The 21,889-nt window shown below is 45.5% G+C and overlaps 1 protein-coding gene across 10 annotated transcripts in view; it reads right to left on the bottom strand.

Moving 5' to 3' along the window:
* Positions 1-20,177, bottom strand: part of Fmnl2 (formin like 2) — a 296,835-nt gene extending 276,658 nt beyond the window's left edge. For 6 of the 10 annotated variants that reach the window (XM_037204785.1, XM_028875764.2, XM_028875516.2 and 3 more), the window contains exon 1: positions 19,729-20,175. In XM_037204785.1, the coding sequence (XP_037060680.1) occupies positions 19,729-19,845 (117 nt within the window). In that variant the 5' untranslated portion in view covers positions 19,846-20,175. Of the gene's footprint in view, positions 1-19,728 lie in introns of all 10 variants that reach the window. The other 4 variants (XM_037204787.1, XM_028875642.2, XM_037204788.1 and 1 more) reach the window with 2 other exon arrangements.
* Positions 20,178-21,889: the final 1,712 nt, after the last annotated feature.

Below are 21,889 nucleotides of genomic sequence, written 5' to 3'. Positions count from 1 at the left end.
GAACAGGGGTTCCAGATGGGTGCTGGGAAGTGAAGCCAGGTCTCTGCAAGAGCAGCAAGTGCTCTTAATTGATGAGCCATCGTCTCTCCAGCCCCCTATATATTTCTCAAAAAAAAAAAACCCAAAAACACACACACCTTTAGGCCTTCAGCAGTGTAAAATTCTGTGGTAAACTGAGCTATGTATAATACAATGATTAAGACTAAGGGCTCAAGAGCTGGAAGGCTTAAGTTCCAATTCCTGAGTGCATCATTTTAATAACTAAGTGACTGTGGACAAGCAGCTCAACCTCTTTATACTTCGATTCCCACTTCAGGAAAACAAAGCAGACTGTCCACCTTCTTAGATGTCTTAAAGAAAATGCACAGATCCACCAGTCAACCCCAGTTCAACAGTAAAACTCAAGGAATATGATCTGCCATAATTACAGTGTTTCTTCCTAACACTTCCAACCTAAGTTCACCTTGCTCAATATTAGCCTTAAAATGAAAGGCAACCTTTAATCCCAGCACTTGGGAGGCAGAGGCAGGCGGATCTCTGTGAGTTCAAGGCCAGCCTGGACTACCAAGTGAGTCCCAGGAAAGGTGCAAAGCTACACAGAGAAACCCTGTCTGGAAAAACCAAAAAAAAAAAAAAAAAAAAAAAAATGAAAGGCAACCAATTTTTTTTTTTACATTCAGAATTTTATCACAGAATAAAATAAGTTCCTACACAATAGCTCACTGTCAAAACAATCTTAGTACCAAGGAAGCATTAAAAAAAAATTGTTAATTCATTAATATGTGACCCCAATCTATGCAGAATTGAGAGATGCACTGCACTTACTTGGACAACATTGGGGGAAAGCATTTCAATGACCATTACTTTGTTGAAGATGAGAATCTCATTTCCTAACATATAACCTTTGGAAAACTGACCTATGTGCACCAGGAGAACTAGACAAGTCTCTTCATTGTAGTGTTACAAATAAATAACTTTAAACGTTCATCCACAGAGTTTTGGATTGTTTCCTCTACTTGGCTCATTTGCAGTGGTTAGATTCTACAGAGTTATCATGTACACAGTCTTATCTAACAGTGGACCAATGCCCCTAGACAAAATATAGTATTAGATACAATCTACTAGAAAACCCCAGTCATAGCATCTCTATTGACTGGCCAGTATAGAAATCAGTACATAAGTCTGTTTGTGTGTTTATTTTTTTATCTTTATTATTAAGAAATTTTCTATTCATTTTACATACCAACCACAGATCCCCCTCTCCTCCTTCCTCCCGCCGGCCATGTTTGTGCATTTATTAGACAACATACAATAGATTCATGAACTCATGACCAATAAATAGTACAAGGGCACTTGCAACCAAGACGAATGACCTGAGTTCTATCCTCAGAACCTATAAGGAAAGAGAAAGCCAGCTTCTACAAGCTGTCCTCCAACCTCCACATATGCCCATCTCAAAGAAAAATAAACATTTTTAAAAATTGGCATACTCAAACCAAAAAGCATGACCATGATTTAAAAAAAAAACACTAAAAGTGAAAAAACTACTTGTGTACAAAGTGCAAGCTCTAACAGGGCAGCTGAGTCAGCCACAGTTTTAATCTATATTAGGTGACTCAACCTTCTTCTCACTGTGGAGTCCATGAACACACAACTATTGATCTGGTGTTGCAAATGGGCAAATTCAGACGGGAGAGATGGCTCAGCAGTTAAGAGCACATACTGTTCTTGCAAAGGATCCAAGTCTGGTTCCCAACACTTACACTGGACAGCTCACAACTGCCTATAATTTCACCTCCAGAAGATACAACAACCACTTCTGGGATTCCTTGGGCACCTAAACACAGACATGCACAGACCCACAAAAAGACACAAACATATACACATAATTAAAAATAAATCTTTAATAGGCAAATTGACAAATCCAGAATCCTCCAATAGTAAGAATATATATATATATATATATATATATATATATATATATATATATGGCCCCATTCATTCCATGAGCATGATTCAAAAGTCACTGACCTGGGGCTAGCCACATGTACCACATAAACATATCTCAGACGGATTACAACAGCACAGCCATAAATTCAGAAACTAAGTTAATTCTGACATGTGTGCACAGGAATGGCATATGGCAACTGAATAGTTTACTTCCAAAGGAACGGGGGAAGAAATGAGACTGGGCAGACTGAGTGTATCTGTATCATTTCACTTCTCTTAGGGTGTGGTATTTTACCCTACTGTTCTGTCCTGCTGTGAGATGCCATTCAAAATATCCCATTAGGATACAGTGGCTTATGCTTGTCATCTAGCACTCATGAGGTCAAGGCAAAAGGATCAGAAGTTCAAGGACATTCTCTACTACAAGGCAAGTTTGAGGTCAGCCTGTGCTATGTAGAAAAACTGAAACTAAGATCTCTCCACTAGGATTGCTTCTCAGAAGCGAAGGCATACGCGGCAGAGCACACATGAACAGTTCTTAAGTCATTAAACAGCACAAGGGGGGATTTCCTCATAAAATAACAGTCCACATAGAACAGTGTGAGAAACTACGATTATTACAAGGTCTGTTTAAACAGAAGGAAAGAATGAAAAGGCGAGAAAGAGATGAAAAGGTGGTAGACAAAAGGTCACCTTTTCCTTTCTACGCTCACCCTACACATCTGCTTCTCCTGAGATTGCTGGGAATTTCTTTCTGGGACAGTGACACAGATCTGCAAGTAAGCTCAGCCATGAGACAGAAGAACAACCTCAAGATGCAAAGATTACCCCTGAGACAGAGGAGAAGGGTAGGAGGAAAGCTCTGGAATGCAAACACTGGGACCCTTGCTAGAGTAGAGCAAGCAGGATGGCCATGAGGGAGATTTTCACTGGATTGAAGCAGGGTATTCTTAGGTGATGGAAAAGATCATCATTTAGCTCCCAAAGCTGTTTCTGCTCAAGGAAAAAAGAAAAAACAAGTGTTTTTGATGCGGCTGTTTCATTTATAATTCTCCTCTTTGTTCAGTCTTGGCAGACGCCCTCCTGAGCATTAGGGTAAAGTCTAGCACCCCGCCAAAAATACCAGCATTGCGACTGATGTGTGATTCAAAAAAGCTGTCAAAATGAACACTCCAAAAGGAATGAGTCACGGGCTGGGCCAGGCAGGCTAATATTTTTGTAGCATATTATAATCCTTTTCATCTGGACTGTCTTGGGGGAGGGGGGCGATTATGTCCTTTCATGTAATTCTAAACTGACTAAGTGCTTCAATAAGTGTGCAAGGGGCACAACAGAATGGGTTCACACCTGCATTACAAAAATCCAAGACTTAAAATTACACGACAATACATACTATACACAGATTCAGCCCATGCAATTTGAAGAACCCTCAAGGGTCTAGAGACACAAACAACTGTTATCTCACAGTATGCTAACCGTGTTATCAAATATTTGTTTATCTCACTAACTCAGAAAGAACACTCGGGGCAGAAACGGCATTTATCAGGTAAGAAAACAATGGGTGATGTACCTCACTGAGAGACTGAGGAGTGCACCTGACTAGTAGTAGTGAAATTTCTAGACTAAGTTCTAGACCTTGACAGTGCTCTCATTTGATTTGGGACAGCAGCCTTTGTTTGTGAGCTTAGTTCTGCCTGATTTAGCAAGATAGGTAAGGTGTTGCCCTAAACAGATTACTACAGAACATTCTGGGGGAACATGACAAGAAGTGACCAGGAAACTGCAACTGCAAGGTTTTCCTTCTTTGCTTCCGAGGACAAGTCCAGTCGCTCAGTAGTCTTGATTGGCAAAAATCAAATCTCGATCAGAAGACCATGAAAGCACAAGTCACCAAAAATTCAAGTGACTCCATCCATCTCAAAACAGAGCTGGAGCCAAACAAAACCTCAGCAGCAGAGTCTCTTCCGGCCTCAGAGGCCTATGGCCTTGTATGTTCTGCATGTGAACTGGCTGCACAGAGCTTCGCTGCTCCAGCTACAGAGACACACACTAACACTTCCATTCGGCCCTGAAATGGAATAGACAGCGAAATTCCTGGCTCTCTTTCTAACAGCACAAAACACTCAGGGTCAAGATAAAACATCCAATTCGAGGTACATCACGGACCACAGCTTTAGATGTATTTGCATATCAGAATGAGTAAATGCAATCTTAAGGCAAGAAGAGCAAGCTCAAGCTGCCATCCATGCACTTCTGGGCATTCTAGGACCTCCTTCCTCTCTCCTCCTCCCACGTTGTTGCTGTTTAGTTGTTTGGTGGTTGTTCTGGTTTGGGTTTGCTTTTTGATGCCAGGGTCCCATGAATCTTAGGCTAGCCTCAAACCAGCAACCAACTGCTTCTGTAGCTCCACTTCCTGAGGGCTGAGGTTACAGGCATGCACCACCACGCCTGGATTATAGGGGTAAATAACCAAACCCAATTCTGTGTACATGCACTCTACCACATGAACTACATCCCAAGTTCTAACAAACCCTGCCTTACAGTCCAGTTAAAAGCCCTTCTTGGAAGGTTAGTGCTAATCCAGAATTCTTACAAATGAGCTTTGTAAGACTACAAGCTTTCGAGCAAAGTGGGTGTGACTATTTGCCCACTTCTGACACTTGCCACCTACTGGAGTGAGACCCCAGTCCGTCATAATCTGGGGTCCAAGCTCCTTCCCCATGAAAGCTGTCCCTTATGTGAGCGCTCTTTACCACATTCCTCCAAGGCATTAGCACAGATACAGACACACACCTAGCGCTTTAAACATTCAGGTAAAGAGCAAAACTCTAAAGATTATATACCGCGGATTTCAACCCACTCAGTTGTGAACATTCATCAGCTTATTCATCTGAATCTTTAACCTGAGCATGTCCTTCTGTCCAGTCACGGCAGGCACAGCCTCTCCATATAGAATCCCTCCAGCTCCACTTCTGGGCCTCTCTTCCACTAGCAGCTCCCACCTTAAGGAGAGTGGATATTTCCATGGCTTGACTATCCCTGAATCACTTGAATCTTTTTTCTTTATTTTCTGTGTATGAGTGTTTTACCTGTATGTATGTCTGCACCACATGCGTCCCTGGGGCCTGTGGAGCCAGAAGAGGGCAAGAGATTCCCCTGGAGCCAGAATCACAGATGGTTGTGAGCCATTATACAGGTGCTGGGACTCAAACCCAGGTCCTCTGGAAGAGCAGCCAGTGCTCTTAACCACCGGACCATCTCTCCAGATCCTCCCTGCTTCTTAGTAATTCCTTATTTGGTAGATTTTGCTTTTAAAAATATACAATCTCCTTGCCGGGCGGTGGTGGTACACACCCTTAATCCCAGCACTTGGGAGGCAGAAGCAGGTGAATCTCCTGAGTTTGAGGCCAGCCTGGTCTACAGAGTGAGTTCCAGGATAGCCAAGGCTGCACAGAGAAACCCTGTCTCCAAACACACACACACACACACACACACACACACACACACACACACACACACGCATATTCCCCAGCATAAGAGCGAGTAATACTAAACAATAGGAGTTGTTTTCCCCACAAGGAAGTTCAAGTCTATGAGTTATCGCTGGAGGCTGAACAAAAGGCTTGCTACACAGCCCACGAGTGTAACAACACAGGCATTTTACTAGGAATAAAAACAGGGTTCAGAGACAGTTGTCTGAAAGAGCGCTTTCAAACGGCCGGAGGACAACTGTTGCTGGAAAGAAAGCCAATTTGAGCACAAGCTTTCCAGCCTTTACTATTTCAACAGTGGGCTGTGGCTTATTCATCCAGCTCTTATTTTATCTTCAATTATTTATAGAACACATACCATAGCTTCAGGATATACAAGACAAATATAGGCTGAAAAGATGTTGAACCGTCACGGGGATTTTGAGCCCCTGTTAAGCATTTGTTATAGTTGTACTTTATTTTATATAATCTTTATTGGAATTGGAAGTCAACATGGTACCTTAAGAACACAGCTTTCTTCTTAACAAATTTAGATTCTATGACGTCCTCCGGCAGGCCCCTTCTTTAGTGCTGGGTTTCCCACATTTGAAACCTTCCCGATTTCCTGAGTGACCTCTCACATTTGCTGAGATAGCCGAAGAAAGGCACAGGCTGGGCTGGGAGTGTAGCCAGGTTGGTAAGGCGCTCACCTATCAGGCAGCGAGGCCTGAGATTGGTCCCCAGCACCACTCCAACTGGATGCACGGGCACACCCACCTGTCATCTCCGCAGTCAAGAGGGACAGACTAGAAGGCCAGAAGTTCAAGGTTATCCTGGGCTACACAGAGAGTGAGGCCAGCCTGGGATATGAAAGACTCTATCACAATTTGGGGGAGTGGGTGAAAAACAGGTCAGAGAGCTCATTAGCAACAGCGATGGTTATCACTGAAGAAACCCTGGGTTCGACTCCAAGTGGCACCCACACAAAGCATACAAGGTACATGTGGGACATGGTGGTACACGCTGTAACCTCAGCACTGGGAAGACTGAGGCAGCAGAGTCCCAAACCTCAGGCCGGCCTGGGCTACACTGCAAGACCCTTTCTTCAAAGAATGACAAGAAAGGCCAGTGACATAGGTCAGTACAAAGAAAGGCATCCACCATCAAGCATGACACCCAGAGTTCAATCGCTGGGACCCCATGGCATGGAATAAGAGAATTAATTCCTGCAAGTTATGCTCTGGCACACACATGCCCACACAGACACACAAAAAGAAATAATGCAACATTGGAAGTGAAAAGACATGTATAGTAAGTGACTATGTTGTATTATTTATTTGAAGGCTGACTTAAAATTCTCATAATGCTATTCAAAGACACTATAATACCAAATAACGTTTAAAGACATTGTGATACTAAATGGCATCTGCAAAATAACACGTAAGAATGCGTCCAAATTTTCCACCCATATTTCTCAGTTACAGGGTGAGTTCCAGGTTCTGTGGCCGAATGTCAGGGCTACCCTGGCATACATACATATATTTTCTCTTGCAGCTTCTCCCTTAGCCAATCTCAAAGGCTCAACTTTAACACACACAAAATTGCTTTCTGGAATTATCTCAATGCAGAATTATGCATGCTGTACTTTTATGGTCAACTTAGAGTGTTTTAGGGATGATTTTAACTATATACAACTTTTATTTTTAACTTCAGAATCAAAAGTCTGTATAAACTTTCTGTATGTCCCTTGCAATACATTAGTTTTTTAAGAAAACTATTTAAAATGCAACAGGGTAAGAATCTGGGCCAGATACCAGAAATTACAGCAATAATGTCACTTCTACCTGTAATGCCCAGGCCCATGTGTAGCTCCAAAAAGATAAACTGGGCCATTCTAAGCATCAGCCTTCATGCAGGACTCTAGTCACACTAACCAGTACTCCACTCCCAAACGTGACATTTCTTGGGTCTAGAACACTGACAAACTTGAAATGCTCATGAGTTTACAGATTTAACAACAAGCAGAATCGTAACTAGAAGACACGTCTGCCAGGACAGCCAACGCCATGACAGCCTCGGCCTCCATCGTGAGCTTCCACCATTTGAAGTCAGGTAGGTTAAGTCCATCCCACAGGCCCTTTCCTACGCTAGTTTCAAGGCCTGTGCAGGGCCCTCCTGAGCCACCAGGGGAAGAAACAGATCTCCTTCAGCCTGAGGCCTCTTCCCTCACCCCACAGAGACTTCATACCCCACACAGCTACCTTGCAGAGGTGACAGCACCTCACACTGCTCTGTGTTACTGCCCCACGATTCCAGCACCTCGGCTGTCTCGTTTCCATGTCTGTGTGCCCTTCCACGTCTAGCTGATCCCCGCCCCTTCCCACGAAACTGTAAACTCCTTGATGGTACCCCAGGAGTCTACCTCCCTCCGCAGCCTCCAGTACTGCCTAGCACACACAGTAAGGGCTCAATAAATTCTTTGGACCGCCCAACTAAAAGTATAAACCTGTCTCAAACAGTGCCAAAGAAACAAAAATGCACAGTATAGAATTAAAACTGTAGTGCAGGGTGGCTGAAATGAGCTGGGCTCTCAGAAGCATCCTCTGGCTTCCTTCCAAGGAAATCAAACACTGGGGATCCAGTGCAGCTTTCTCTCTAGCCCTCGGAGCTTGGTCCATCTGCAACTACACTGATGATCGAGACCTCTAGGTCAGATGGTATACAAGACGGACCCTGTAAACACATAAAGCGGCTACTGCACAGAACAAAGAATGAGCAATCACACACTGAACGACGCCTTACGGTTAATTTAAAAAAAAAAGCTGGCCGGGCGGTGGTGGCGCACGCCTTTAGTCCCAGCACTCGGGAGGCAGAGGCAGGCGGATCTCTGTGAGTTCCAGGCTAGCCTGGTCTACAAAGCAAGTTCCAGGAAAGGCGCAAAGCTACACAGAGAAACCCTGTCTCGCAAAACCAAAAAAAAAAAAAAAAAGCTGTACCGTACAACAGGAAGAAGCCAGTTATCAGACAGGCCTGGGTTCCAATTCTGCCTCCAGTGTTTTGTAGTGGCCACTATCACTCTGAACCCCACAGTCCCATTAGTGAAAGGGAGACAGCACTTCCCTGTAAGGACTACCAAAGGCCATACACACACACACACACACACACACACACACACACGACATGTTACTCTTAGAAAACCCTTCGCTGTTCATTTGACTAGCTTATGCCACAAACCAAATCCGGCTTAAAGACTCTAACAAACCACTCACTGGCTGTCTCCTGCCACAACTGCTGTCTTCCTTTCTACTCCCAATTCTTAAGTCAACTAGAGCTGGGTGCCAGCTTTTTATCACCGAGGATGAGGTATTCTTCGGCACTAACTACAATCAAATGACATGGGGAATACCAAGATGAGTAAGAACCCATGACAGTATCATTTCAACACACAGTCAAGTGTGTTTGGTTAACCGTCAGCTCAGTGTGGTCTGTTCAATGGGTTCTCAGCAGCTACTCCAATCCTCTCAGTCTTCTTCCAGCTGACTGAGTTCCTAAGGAGAGGGTCCCACTCTCTCAGGCCAGGCCTTGCAGAAGCAGCTGCCAGGACCTTGCCTTCCAGGAGCCTCAAGTGTGAAGTGGCAGATAAAACAAAGATGTAAACAGATGGCTGAGACTATGAAAAGCAACTACAAAGTCACAGACAGAGGCAGCCCCTGGTTGTTAGGCCACACCTCACAAGGGTGCTATTTAACCAAGTGCCTTGTGAGTAAGAGCTGATTCATACAATAAAGAGATCAAAGCCAAGGGAATTGTGTTCCCACCTTCTCCAAGCTGATATGAGCCTGGAAGGGCACACACAGAGAGTAAGTAGGCTTTCCATGGAAGCTCAAAGGCTAGATGAGCGTCACTACACAGAGACGCTGGGAGAATGCTTTCCATGCAGGAGAATCAATCACCGCGGAAAGTTATAAGGAAGAGAAAAGTGAACAGAGAGAAAGCAAGCCCCACGTGAAGACAGGTCTGACCCAACTGTGGCCACTTGGATGAGAAGTCGGGCAGAACACAAGTTGGAAAGCTGAGTAAGGAAGCCTGCCCATCAACAACAAACACAGTCATGGAGCTCTGGGAGTGGACCTGATGCCTAAAATAATGGGGGGCTTGATGAGAAAAACCCACAAGAAAAAGTTCACAGTCAGATCATTTCATATTTCAAGAGTTATCAAGAAAGACAGTTAAAAAAAAAAAATCAAAGGCCAAACCATGGCTTGAGAGAGTAAAGCAAAAACGTAAGGCTGTAAGTAACTCTAGGAACTGAAGGCCCCATCTGCACCTGCCGGCTTTGGCTCTGTAAATCCCTCCCCATGCATGCTCTGTTCCAAGAGTACAAATCAAAATGTCCTTTTCTCCGTATTCCACACCTCTGAAGTGACTGAAAATGACACACCCAACAGCAGGAGGCACCTCTGTCCATACTGCCTAATGCTTACACCTTTGACTGAAGAGATCTCTCAGAGGAAGTGGGAACCTGATATTACAGGCATTTAGAAGCAGACCACAAGGCACAATCCTGTGGTCAGCTCTCCTCCACCCAAGGGTGACCATCAGGACAGCAGGCTCAGGTGATAGATAGGCTATCTGGGAGGCAGGGAGTCAAACTTGGCTTGAGGAACAACTGGGTATGGGAGTGAGAATCTGACTCCTCACTTGGGAGTTGTGATACAATGGTGTGTTCAGTTTAAAGGGGATTTTTCAATAGATGATTAGGCAATATCATTCCAAAGAACAACACAAAATCTTTTTTAATATGTGTAATATCTCTGTTATCAATAGAAAAATAGGAAATCAACCTCTGGATATCTGATAGTGATCATTAATTAAAAAAAAAAAACAAAACAGGTGGCTACTATTGAAGGACTACATCTTTAAATGAAGGTTGGAACCTGTTTGATTCACAGATGGGAGATCTCTAAGCCAAACAAATGTTTTCCAAAACAACAAACCCTGAGACTCAAACATTCTACTAAGAAATGGTGCTAGAAGGCAAGCTGAAGTTGCCACAAACCCAGGAGGCATCACTATGTGGTGATAAAAGGTCTATGTTTACACCTGGATGGTCTGACTAGTGGGCAGCAGAGAAGTTCATGGCACCTCAGACCTAGGAAGAAAAGAAACCTGTGGGAATAATAAACACCAACTAGTCAAGACACCAAAAAGACGAAGTTCTCTCAAGAGATCAGCAATGCTGACCACATCAGAAGCGCAAAGAGCCACAACCGCAACTGACCCATAGAGCTGACCACCCGATGCACTGCTCTTCAATGCTGGTTCCCTAGATTTGTGAACAAGACACCTGGCAGGACTGACCTTGCTGGACAAATTGAGTGCTGCCATAATGCCAATGGGACCATCCAATAGCCAACCTCTGCCACTGCTTATCATGACGCTTCCTTCTATACAAAAAGGATGCAATGGGGCTCAATTAAATTAAACAAGTGCTGGGGGAGCAGCTTGGTTGACTGAGTGATGTAAATCCTAACACTCGGAGGTGGAAGAAGGCTACCATTGGAGATATATATATAGTCAGTTCAAGGCTGGCCTGAACTACAGAAGGCCTTACCTTGAAAGAAGGAATGATTGAGAGAGAAGAGGGGAAAGGGGGAGGTAAATAGTTTTTCTTTCTTTTCTTTTCTTTCTTTTTTTTTTTTTTTGCTACTGTTGAAATCATCTTCTCTACCTTCCCCAACAACAACAAAATTGTATTTCAATAGTCCCAACCAAATCCAGACCTTCTTTTACTCTGCTCTCAATTACTAGAGACTTTTATCCGATCAAAAACCACCTACATACATTTCCTTGGAAGAATTATATTTATATTTTTAGAAGAAAATGAGACAATAATTGTTTCTATCCTCCCAGTTCCAGAAACAGCACATATGCTACCCTCAAAACTAAAACCACAAATGCGAACAATTATGAATAAGAGGAATGTCTATTTGCTTATGTTATAACTCATAAAGGGATAACTAGACTCCAACACTGAGAACAATCAGCTCATTCTTGACCTAGCATCCTATTTATCTTTCTATTCTCAAAGCTAATTGCTTATATAAGCATGCCAATTTGCCTTGATTATAGGATTCTTAATAAATGAATGTTGTTTACATTTCACAAGTGTATTTGAATTTCACTCCAGGAAGCCAAGCTCATCAAGTCTTTGTAAGTGGTAAAGCCAGAGATCAAAGCAAATGGCCTGCGTTGAACCAACAAACAATTAGCTTGAGGATGGAGGCTCAAGCGATGCTGGAGCACAGCAACATCTCTACCTCCTCCACTCCACAAGTCACTCAGAGCCATTGCTCAATCCTAACCACGGGGTGGAGAGCCTCCTCTGCAAATGTCCATTCTGGTCATCCCATGGCCATTTCTTTCTTTTTTAAAAAATAACTTATTTATTTTTATTTTGTGTGCTTGTATGTCTGTGTGAGGGTGTCAGGTCCCCTGAAAGTGCAGTTATAGACAGTTGTGAACTGCCATGTGGGTGCAGGGAGTTGATCCCGGGTCCTTTGGAAGAACAGTCAGAGCTGCTTAACTGCTGAGCCACCTCTCCAGCCCTCCCGCCATTTCTTAAGTTAAATAAATGTACCACTCAACAGGTTTTTATTCTGATCTTCTGGTTTTCGAATCTTCCTACTTTGAGTTGAATCAATTATCTATCTTTAGGGTTGGTTTTTGTTTGTTGTTTGTTGTTTTGTGTTTATGTGTTGTTTAATTCTTAACATTGCCTAATGCTTTCCTAAAACACTCATTTTTCCCCCAGTGATTTTAATTCTTAAAGTTTGGTCTTAGAGTCAGAAGAGTAAAAACGAAACACTCCTTAAGCATAGTAGCTTTCAAGCTAGGTACTATCAGATCCCACGTGGCTCTTAAAAATCCCATGTCCACTCACACACAAATTCACTAGAATGACTACTGGTGAGATTCACATCAGTACTTTTTAATTATCTTATTAGCATATTAATTATACATAGTAGAAATAAGTAGGGTTTTTTTTTAACTTTTATTTATTGATATCTATGTTTGCCTGTGTGTATGTACAGGTGCCCAGAGTCCAGAAGATGCTGGTCCCCTGGAACTGGAGTTACCAACAGTCATAACCCACACTTGGGTCCTCTGCAAAAGTAAGTAGTACATATTCTTAACTACTGAGCCATCTCTCCAACCCCAACACAAGCATCTGTGAGGCTCCCTGAGTGGTTACAATCATGTTTGTAAACTAGTGCTTCAACTAATTGACTCCCCTTTAACCTTAAATATTTCCATGAAGTTCTAGGGAAAACAAGGAAAAGAAGCAAGCATGCAATGTAGATAGACCTGAGACCACTGAGAGCCTCATTTCCAGATGTAATTCACACCTCAGTGTCCAAAAATGTGAGCTGTGTGACATCTACCTCAAAGCCAGTAGGTTTTAGGATAACCAGGGCAGGGGCACCATCAACCTCCCACCCCCCACCACTGCCCAGATAAGGCCTCCTGTGGCACAGGATAGTCTTGAACTGACTGCATCGCACCAGAGAAAGCAGGGTCTATACACCCAGGCTTTCTGCTTCTATAACAATGGGGACAGGGACTCAGAAATCCAAAAGAGCTAAAAGAGCTAAGTCAAATCACTAACTCAATGACAGACTACACAGAAAGACCTGTGATCAATGGAAACTTTAGGCAGTTTGTCCTAGAAAAATAAATTCAGACCCCTTAAGGAGTCCACCTGGGAACACTAAGGGACACACATTGTTTTTATTTTTCCTGTGAGTGTAAAGAGAAAAATACACTCACTCTAGAAGCATCAATATATGTTATTCCCAGGTACAGACTTGGTCTTTCCATACTTAAGGATTCCAAGCCTTCTTGGTGAAAAACTAACGTTCCTTAAGTGAATCCACCCGTGATGAAGCACTCCAGCTGCCAGCCCACCCCTGGAAAACAGCATGGTGCTTGATGTTATGTTCCTGGACCGGGAGAATGGGGTGGCTGGGTAGAGACAGGAAGATCTCCCTAAAATATAAGAATTCTCAGACACGAGCTCTCTCCACCTCTACTGTTCAAGTAGGCGAAAATCAAGATGATGAATGAAGCCTCTCCAGATGAGTCCGAAACCTGGGAACACAACTCTTGCTGACTGGGAGGGTGGGTCACTCTAAAAGAGGGCCTTTGTCAAGCACCTGCAGAGCTTGACCTCATCCTCCCTCTTAAGGTCTTCCAGTGTGTTCTTTGACAACTTGCTACTTCATTCCTGGTACCAGTGTCCTCCCACCTAGAAAACAAACAGGCTTGATTGGGGAGGGGGGTGGACGCTGGTTTTTGTTTTTTGAGACAGGGTCTCATGTGTCCCAGACTGCTCTCTAACTTAATATATAGCCAAGGACGATCTTGAACTTCTGGTTGTCCTGCCTCTACATCCCCAGTGCTGATATTACAAGCACTGACAACCATGTCCTTAGGCAGTGCTGGGCATCAAAGCCAGGGCTTCACACATGCTAAGTAAGCACTCTACTGGCTAAATCCCCAGCCCTGTGCTTCTTAGTCACTTCCTGACACCTGTGCTGTCTCCGTCCTTCAGGCAACTGTTCTTAGAAAGCCAATGAATTTCCACAGGAAACATGGGTCTAAACGGTTTTCCTTCTTTGAACCCAAGGGGGATGGATCTTCAAGGAGACCCTCCTGGACTCTCGGATGCTATCCTGTGTGTCTACAAGCTGCAGGTGATGATCTACCTCAAGAAAGGCATCTCAAAGCAAGTGCCTGAATGTCAAACCACCTGCTGTAGCTTGGGGTGGGAAGGATCTTCCTGTCACAGCATCTTTCACATAATGCTGTCTGGACAATGTCAGTAAGGAGTCACTCAAAACTTTTTGACAGCTCTAAACATTCAAACATTTCCCCTCACTTTCACCTGAATTTTAGTCGCCAATCTAGGGGAATTTTACTCTCCAGACCGTATAGAGTACACTACAAAGGTCTGTTGCTGCTGTTGTTTGTGTTTTAGTTTTGACACAGGGTATCAATTATATAGCTCAGGCTGGTTGACATCCCCTTCCCTCTGCTCCCCAGGTGACAGGATCACAGGTCTCTAGCACCACACCTGGCAGACTAAACAGCTGTCTAGTACAAGAGTGCAACACTAACACCAAGTGGGGCAAAGGACCACAACGTGTTATGTTCTACTCCTTCAAGATGCTGTAATTTCCCTCTGCTATTCCCAAATCTGTGCCACACTTAATCCCTAGCCACGAATGAGGAAAACCAGGGACTGTGCCCAAGCTGGTGCAGCAAGTAACTCCAGGAAGGAGTTCTCTTGCTTCTGAGGGCAATGCTTTTTGCTAGATGATGGTCCAGGGGCAAAACAAATTCCTCTCCCTTGAGGATTTATAGGCACCCACACAATTTGCATTGCTGAGAGTCTATCATAGCCTCCAAACATTTACACCCAGAATGTCCTTTGGTCAACTGCTACCTCCCACATCCACTCAGGGAAATGCATACATGTTCATAATGATGGTAGGAATAGCTCTCCACTGTAGGGGCAAGGGACACAGTTCCAGGGGGCTGCTGCCCAGGGTGAAACTGTAATGTTTCCAGCTGACAACACTCTGCCCCCTTCCACACTTTTTCCCCCACAACAGGGGGAAGGGTGTGAGAGAACAAATAAGCATCGTGTGATGGCCTCACTACACTTCCATGCCCATCTTCTCCACAGACCTCACCCAAGTAGTTTCCTTGAAGTGGAGCAAAGTGGGAAACGAACCTTAACGTCCCCTTCACAGGAGTGCTTGCTCTCGAGTGACAACTGGCTCTTCCCTTTGGTTTGCTAAACCCTAAGCTTTTGACCAGAAGGTGGTGGGCGCACACCTTTAATCCCAGCACTCAGGAGGCAGAAGCAGGTGGATCTCTGTGAGTTTGAGGCCAGCCTGGTCTACAGAGTGAGATCCAAGACAGTCAAGGCTACACAGAGAAACCCTGTCTCAAAAAAAACAAAACAAAAAAACAACTAAACCCTACGTTTTCCAAGCAAGCTGTTCTAAATCTGGCAGGGAAGAACAGCCAAAGAGCCCATTTTTGGCCCACATTTAGTTTTATCTCCAAGCCTTGACATACAAGAGCAGAGCAGACACCACCAAGCCAGGCACCTAAAGGGCAGCCTCAACTGCACCTCACTATGACCCCTTCAGAAGACTTTCTGCCAACTGTATACAGTCTGAACCCGGCATTTACCAGATCCAGTTCTCAGATTTGAGAAATCATAACGTAAGGGGGATGCCAGGAGAATGGGAGGAAAACATCCAAATCTGGTTAAAATCCCAGGTTGGTGATTTAATAACAACACAACTTCAGGAAATTCAGCTAGTCAGCACTTACACTAGCACTGCTGATGGCCAGACTGGCTGCAGGCACACAGAGCGCTCCCTCTGTGTGCACAAGGTATAGTCATTCACAGCAGGCATTCAAAAGGTTCCCAACTCCTTCCTAAGGCTAACTGACTAAATCCACTCTCAGGAGGAAAAAAAAAAAAATGACAAGGAAACTGACTCAAATGAGTCTGACACTAAAGAAGTTCCCAATTTCAACCATAAGATTGCCCAGGAACATTACTTCATCATCTTTCCTTTTATATCTGATCGCAGAGCTGTGCGATACTACAGACTTAGGCAACTATGTCAAAGGACTTAAGTCATCCTTTTCCCTGAAGTTCAAAGAAAGAATCCTTAAGTCAGCTCCTCAACAAAGGTGTCAATGACTTCTATTCTACATTTCTAAACAGTGACTGACAGCTGAAAGTAGACAATATTATGGAGCGCCCAATGGAAAAGTGATATTCTTCAATATACTGCACACACACCCACTAAGAAAGTGCCTTCGTAATATCCTATTTGAACATGAAGAATAAAGAAGAGTTTGTGTGTGACCCCAAGAACATAAATGCAACAGAAAGCCACATGGACATATAATAATAAATGTGTGGGACCAAATAATGCAGTCTGATGTTACCTAGAAATATGAATGTATCTGTCGAAGACCGGAGTAGACAACTCAACTCATAACTGAAGAGCCTTGCACTGAGCAGTACAACAGAAACACCACAGGTGTGGGCTCATATGTAGCCACACACACCAAGACACATAACACCTATAGCTCTACCAGGAAGGCAGACACAGAAGGTCAAATGAACATTGAGTCACTGAACCTGTTCTTTAAACATGTATGTTTTCCACTACTGTCTACAGTAATCCTGAATAAAAGATCGGAGAGGGAGAGAGACTTTCCTTACAGGAATTAAATTCTTGAAATGTGGACCCAATGTTTAACAGTAATAATTCATGGGAAGTTTTTAAATTTGCCTTAATTCTGTAGTTGGTTTCTGCCTTCTCCTCTCTTCTTCCCATTCATAGCTGATATTTTTTAGGTATATACAGCTCAACTCATATAAGCTGCTGGAGTAAAGGCTGCTCCAGTCATAGAGCAGATTTCTATTGGCTGAAGTAAGATGGACTTCTGTCACTTTTGTATTTTTAAGCTTTAAATATTCCAGAGCAGGAGGCTGAAAGGAATTGTTTTCCTAGCCTGAAACAGCTCGTTAATTATTGATGTAAGTCACACTTACAATGAGGTGCTTGTACACTTTTCTGCACGGTGCAAATCTAGTTTTCCTCCCCAAATCCCTCGTGATCTTTATTACATAAGAAAACGAAATAGATCTGGTGTGGTGGCACACGCATAAGCCCAGCACGCCGGAGGCTAAGGTAGGTAGACAGCAAGTTTGAGGCCAGCCTGGGTTCACAGAAAGGCAGAGATGGGAAAGGAACGAACATCAATAATGCCAACATGTTCCTCATTGCTCGAGGATGGGAAATCATAAACACACACACACACACACACACACACACACACACACACACACACGTACTATCTAATAAAATCTCCCTCTTAAAACTTGTCCTTCAAGCTTAATCTCTAGGATTAAGTATTTCTGACGCCTCCAGCGACTCATGAAAATGAAAGAAAAGCAAAGTAGAGTCCACTGAGTAAATAACCTCAGGGAGAAAGGACAAGAGAAATCAACAGTGGGCCTAAATCATGTGGGAGGGTTTCACTCATCTTCCAATAGCCAGTGTAAACTTAGATGACAGTGTAAACATCAGTGGTCCAAGTGAAGCCCTAACAAAAGGATTCCAAAAAAAAAAAAAAAGTCAGCATATTTTCTGGGTTTGTGTTTCGTTTGGGAAACTCAGAATACTCCAAGCAGCTTACAAAAGAACTGCATCCAGTTAACTGTGTGACACACCATGAAGGAAAAGCAGCCACAACAAACAACAGACCGGGACACCCCAAGGAGCCTGGGACTTAGAATCATAAAAGTCTACAGACTCACTTTGTGACCTGCTAGACTCCGTGGGAGCACATATCCACCATGCTAATGAAGGGCAGTATTTTCCTAAAGATTAATTCATACCATGTGTTACTAATCAGCAGAGTAACTGAACGCTCAAGCAAAAAATGCTCTCCCCAGTTGAGTAGAACTTCATCATTGCATTATTGTTATTAGCATGGCTGCTGCACCGATTTCCCTGTGTCACTGGCTCCCGCCCACTCCAAGCCAAGTATTCAGACCTCACCCCCCAGACAGACAGACAGACAGACAGATAAACAACACCACACTATGAAGAGAAAAACAGAAAAGCCAGAGCCAGAAGGTAGCGGCCACGTCTGTCACCAACAGTTTTTTGTTTTTTTTTTTTTTCAAGAAACACCGTTTGTCTCTGGGAAGACGGGTCAAGTCAGCACCAGACTGCTTTGAGAAGTAATTAAGCTTAGGCTGTTTCATTTCACAGCGTCCCATCTTGCAAAACGTGGGAGCAGCTGTAGGAGATCACAGACGACGCAAAGCAAAACAGGCAACCACATCTTTCTCCCCCATGTTAACAGCAATTTCCAGGGGGGGCCTAAAAAGGATGCAGCGTCTGTTCTCTCTGGCCGCACAAAGCCGGCCTGCCATCCAGAACACGTTCTCAAGTACCAAAGCAGCCCCTTTTCAAGGGATGAAGAAAAGCAGCTTCAACGTCTCAGTCAACGTTCAAATCTCAGAAAACCAACTTTTCATCCAGGACTTGAGACCTCTCCCAAAGTTCTTAAGTTGCATGCCAAAATTCTCTCAGGTAGACACAGGGCTTGGCTGCCTCCATCACAAGTTCCTCTGGCTCTGGCTGCCTTGTCTTGCAGGGGTTTAGAAAAAGGGAAACAGAATGTGAAGTCTAGGAGCCAGGCGTCCGCCCACCCCACCCCCACCTCCCCCATTTCCTTCCCAGCGTCCCTTAAGAGAAGCTGGAACCTTAAAACTGAGAATCCAGGAACCAACTGCACTTGGGACGCTTGCTGGGGCAAGGGAAGAGGCGTCACACCCTTTTGAGCTCACAGACTCCGGCTGGGAAGGGCCCAGAAACTTAGTCCCAAAAGGAAGTGGAGAGAGAGGATTCCAGTCTTTGATTGAGAAGCTGGAACGGGAAGGCTGAGAGATGGGGAATGCGAGAGGGAGCCGTGGACTCAGCTGGAGGAACTGGGGTCGCCCGAGAAGTCAGGACAGCTCTTAACACGTCCCAGCCAAACTGCACATTTTTGTGGTTTAAGATTTAAGACCAAAGGGAACACACTGAGGTTCTCCCCCGCTCGGGGCGCTTCTCCCCCGACTGGGTTTCAGATGCCTCCTCCTCGCGGAGGGACCCCGGCGCCACTCTGCTGCCGGCCTCCTCTTTCTCTTTCGGGGGAGCTGTCCATCTGCCCAGCCGAGATGTCCACCCTCCAAGTTCGCCCGACCAAGTGCGGGCGCGGCGCCTGCGGCCAGCCACCTGCGCGCGTCTGCTGCAGACCCCGCAGGCCCAGAGCTGGGCGTCCAGGGGATGCTGCGCAGGGAGTCGGGGTCTGCTGGTGGCTTTTCATTCTTTGAACAAAAAGCCTTAGCTGCTAATCGCTCACTCGTGCCGGGCCAGCCACCTTCCCTTCACACCCACGCTGCACCTCCCGGCACACGCGCTGCGAGGTGCCGCTCCCGCCAGACAATGGGTTCGTGGCCGGCGGGGCAGCCCGGCCCGAGGCCCTCTCCCCATCCCAGGACCCCAGGAGGGCGCAAGGCGAGGGACCACGAGAAGCGAGGCAAGGAGCCCACAATGGGGAAGGTGCGAGCCTCGCCCTCGGGACGGGAGGAGCGGGTTCAGCTCCGCCGCCTGCCCCACCGGGGCCCCGCGCCCGGCCGCCGCGTACTCACCAGCACGATGGCAAAGCGCTCCTCCAGTTCACCTGGCTCGGGCATCGGCAGCTTCAATGGCACGTTGTGCGCCCTGAAATCGGTCTGCTGCGAGTCCATGCTCCCCGCGTTGCCCATGTCGGCTGCGTGCCGGGAGCTTCGGCTGGCTCCGGGCCCCTCGCGTCGGCGTCCGAAATGCCCACAGCCCCGGGCGCTCGGCTCCCGCCCTCTGCCGCGTCCCGGCGAGCGTTCCGCGCACACCGCTCCCTAGCAGAGCTCCGAGCCCAGCCGGTCCCCGGCTGCTCTCATGCTCCCCGTCGCCCCGGCGCCGCCCCGGCCTCTGTGCCTCGCGAGGGGTCTGCAGGGCGCCGGGCGCCGATCTGCATGGTGCTCCCGCCGCCCCCGCCGGCGTCCGCGGCCGCTCGCGCGCTCCTGCTCGCCGGCCTCCCTCCCCCGGCCGCAGCCGCGCTACCACCTCAGCCCCGGCCCCACGGCGAGCGGACGGTCGCGCACCGCGAGCCGACACAATGCCCCCTCTCGGCCCCCGCCCCCGGCCCGGCTCCGCCCACCCGCCCCGCGGACTGCCGGGACACGTAGTTTTGGCCCAAACCGGCCACGCGCAGAAACTGCGCGCGCTCCTGGAGGGCCGCGCTGTGGTTGGGCTGTTTGCAGCAAAGACAAGCTGGACGCGCGCGGTGAAGTGGCTTTTTGTCACTTTTGACATGACCTCCCTCACCCCGGTAGTTTAAAGACTGGTCTGCGTTAAATATGACTCTTCAGCGCTTTTGAAGAATGAATGAATGAATCCAGTCACTCAGAAAACACATGATTTAAGTTTCAGAAGAATATCACCCTGTCAAAGGATCTAGTTGAATAGGACGGATGGACACACACACACACAGTACTGGCAATGCCCAACTTCATGAGCTCAGAGTGAAGGCGTGGTTCAGGTTCTTTGATGTGATTGAATGTTTTCTAAATAAATGTGTGATTTATGGTATATGTAGTCAGACCCCAGGAATTGCTACAAGAATTCAACCCAAAAGAGACAATTCAAAACAAATAACTGACAAAGACCTACGGCGGAATTACGGTTCCACAGTCTGAGTGCCCCAGCTCTGGAATGCTTTCAAAAGTAGTACAGAAGATGATTTACACAGATAACCGTTTTGTGTGAGCTGGTTACATGATCTGGAGTGTTGGAGGCGGGCGAGTGATCGTTGACTGCACCCTTCCTTCTTCCAAAGCAGACTTGTACCAAGTGTTCCACAGAGAGCATTAGGCTCAACTCTGCCCTCTGAACTTTACTAGCCATTCTGAATGCTTGGAAATACAGCGTTATACACTATAGCCAGCTATCCTCGCTGCAGATTTCAAGCGCATGCATCTGGTTGACTTATGGCTGAGTCATTAGTCCTGTCTTACCTTGAAGGGATGTTTCTTAATCTCAGCCGATGGGGAACTTGGTTAAAGTTGTACATACCTTGATCTCTGCCTAGTACCAGAATCTCCCTAAACTGAGAGATGGAACCTGGATAGGTGTAGGTACTAGCTCCCAGGTAATTAGCTTGGGCTATCATCATTCTGAAGGGGTTGTCAAGAGCCACGACTTTTTCCTTAGTAGTTATGACTACCTGGGCCCTGCTGCTTTGCCTGCTAAGCATGTGATTTTTAGGATAATTGTTTAACTTTTCTGTGCCTTAATTTCATCATTTGTAAAAGTCATAATAATAATGGTGCCCAACTTACAAGGTTGGGTGCAGTCTCGATGGATCTGTACTGTTCAGATAAAAAACTCAGAATAATAAGTATGGCTATATATTACTATCATTATCATCATCCTCATCATTTTATTGATCTCAGTCCTTCCTATGTATGCCTTCATACTTGTGATGGTTGATGTTATGTTCGTTTTAATTAAGTAGACTGGACTAAGGGATGCCCAGAAAGCTGATAAAAAGAAACATTATTTCTGAGTGTGTGCATTTCACTCAATAGTCTGAGGAAATTTCATGCTTTCATTGTTTTTCTCTGCTGAGTAGTACTCCAGAGAAAAACAATGAAAGCATGAAATTTGCAGGCAAATGGATGGAACTAGAAAAAATCATCCTGAGTGAGGTAACCCAAACCCAGAAAGACAGTTATGGTATGTACTCACTCATAGGTGAATTCTAGATATAAA

Source organism: Peromyscus leucopus, chromosome 4 (genome assembly GCF_004664715.2).
Source record: "Peromyscus leucopus breed LL Stock chromosome 4, UCI_PerLeu_2.1, whole genome shotgun sequence".
Classification (NCBI taxonomy): domain Eukaryota; kingdom Metazoa; phylum Chordata; class Mammalia; order Rodentia; family Cricetidae; genus Peromyscus; species Peromyscus leucopus.
The sequence above is the reverse complement of the archived record's forward strand: the minus strand, read 5'-3'. Positions and strand labels throughout refer to the sequence as shown.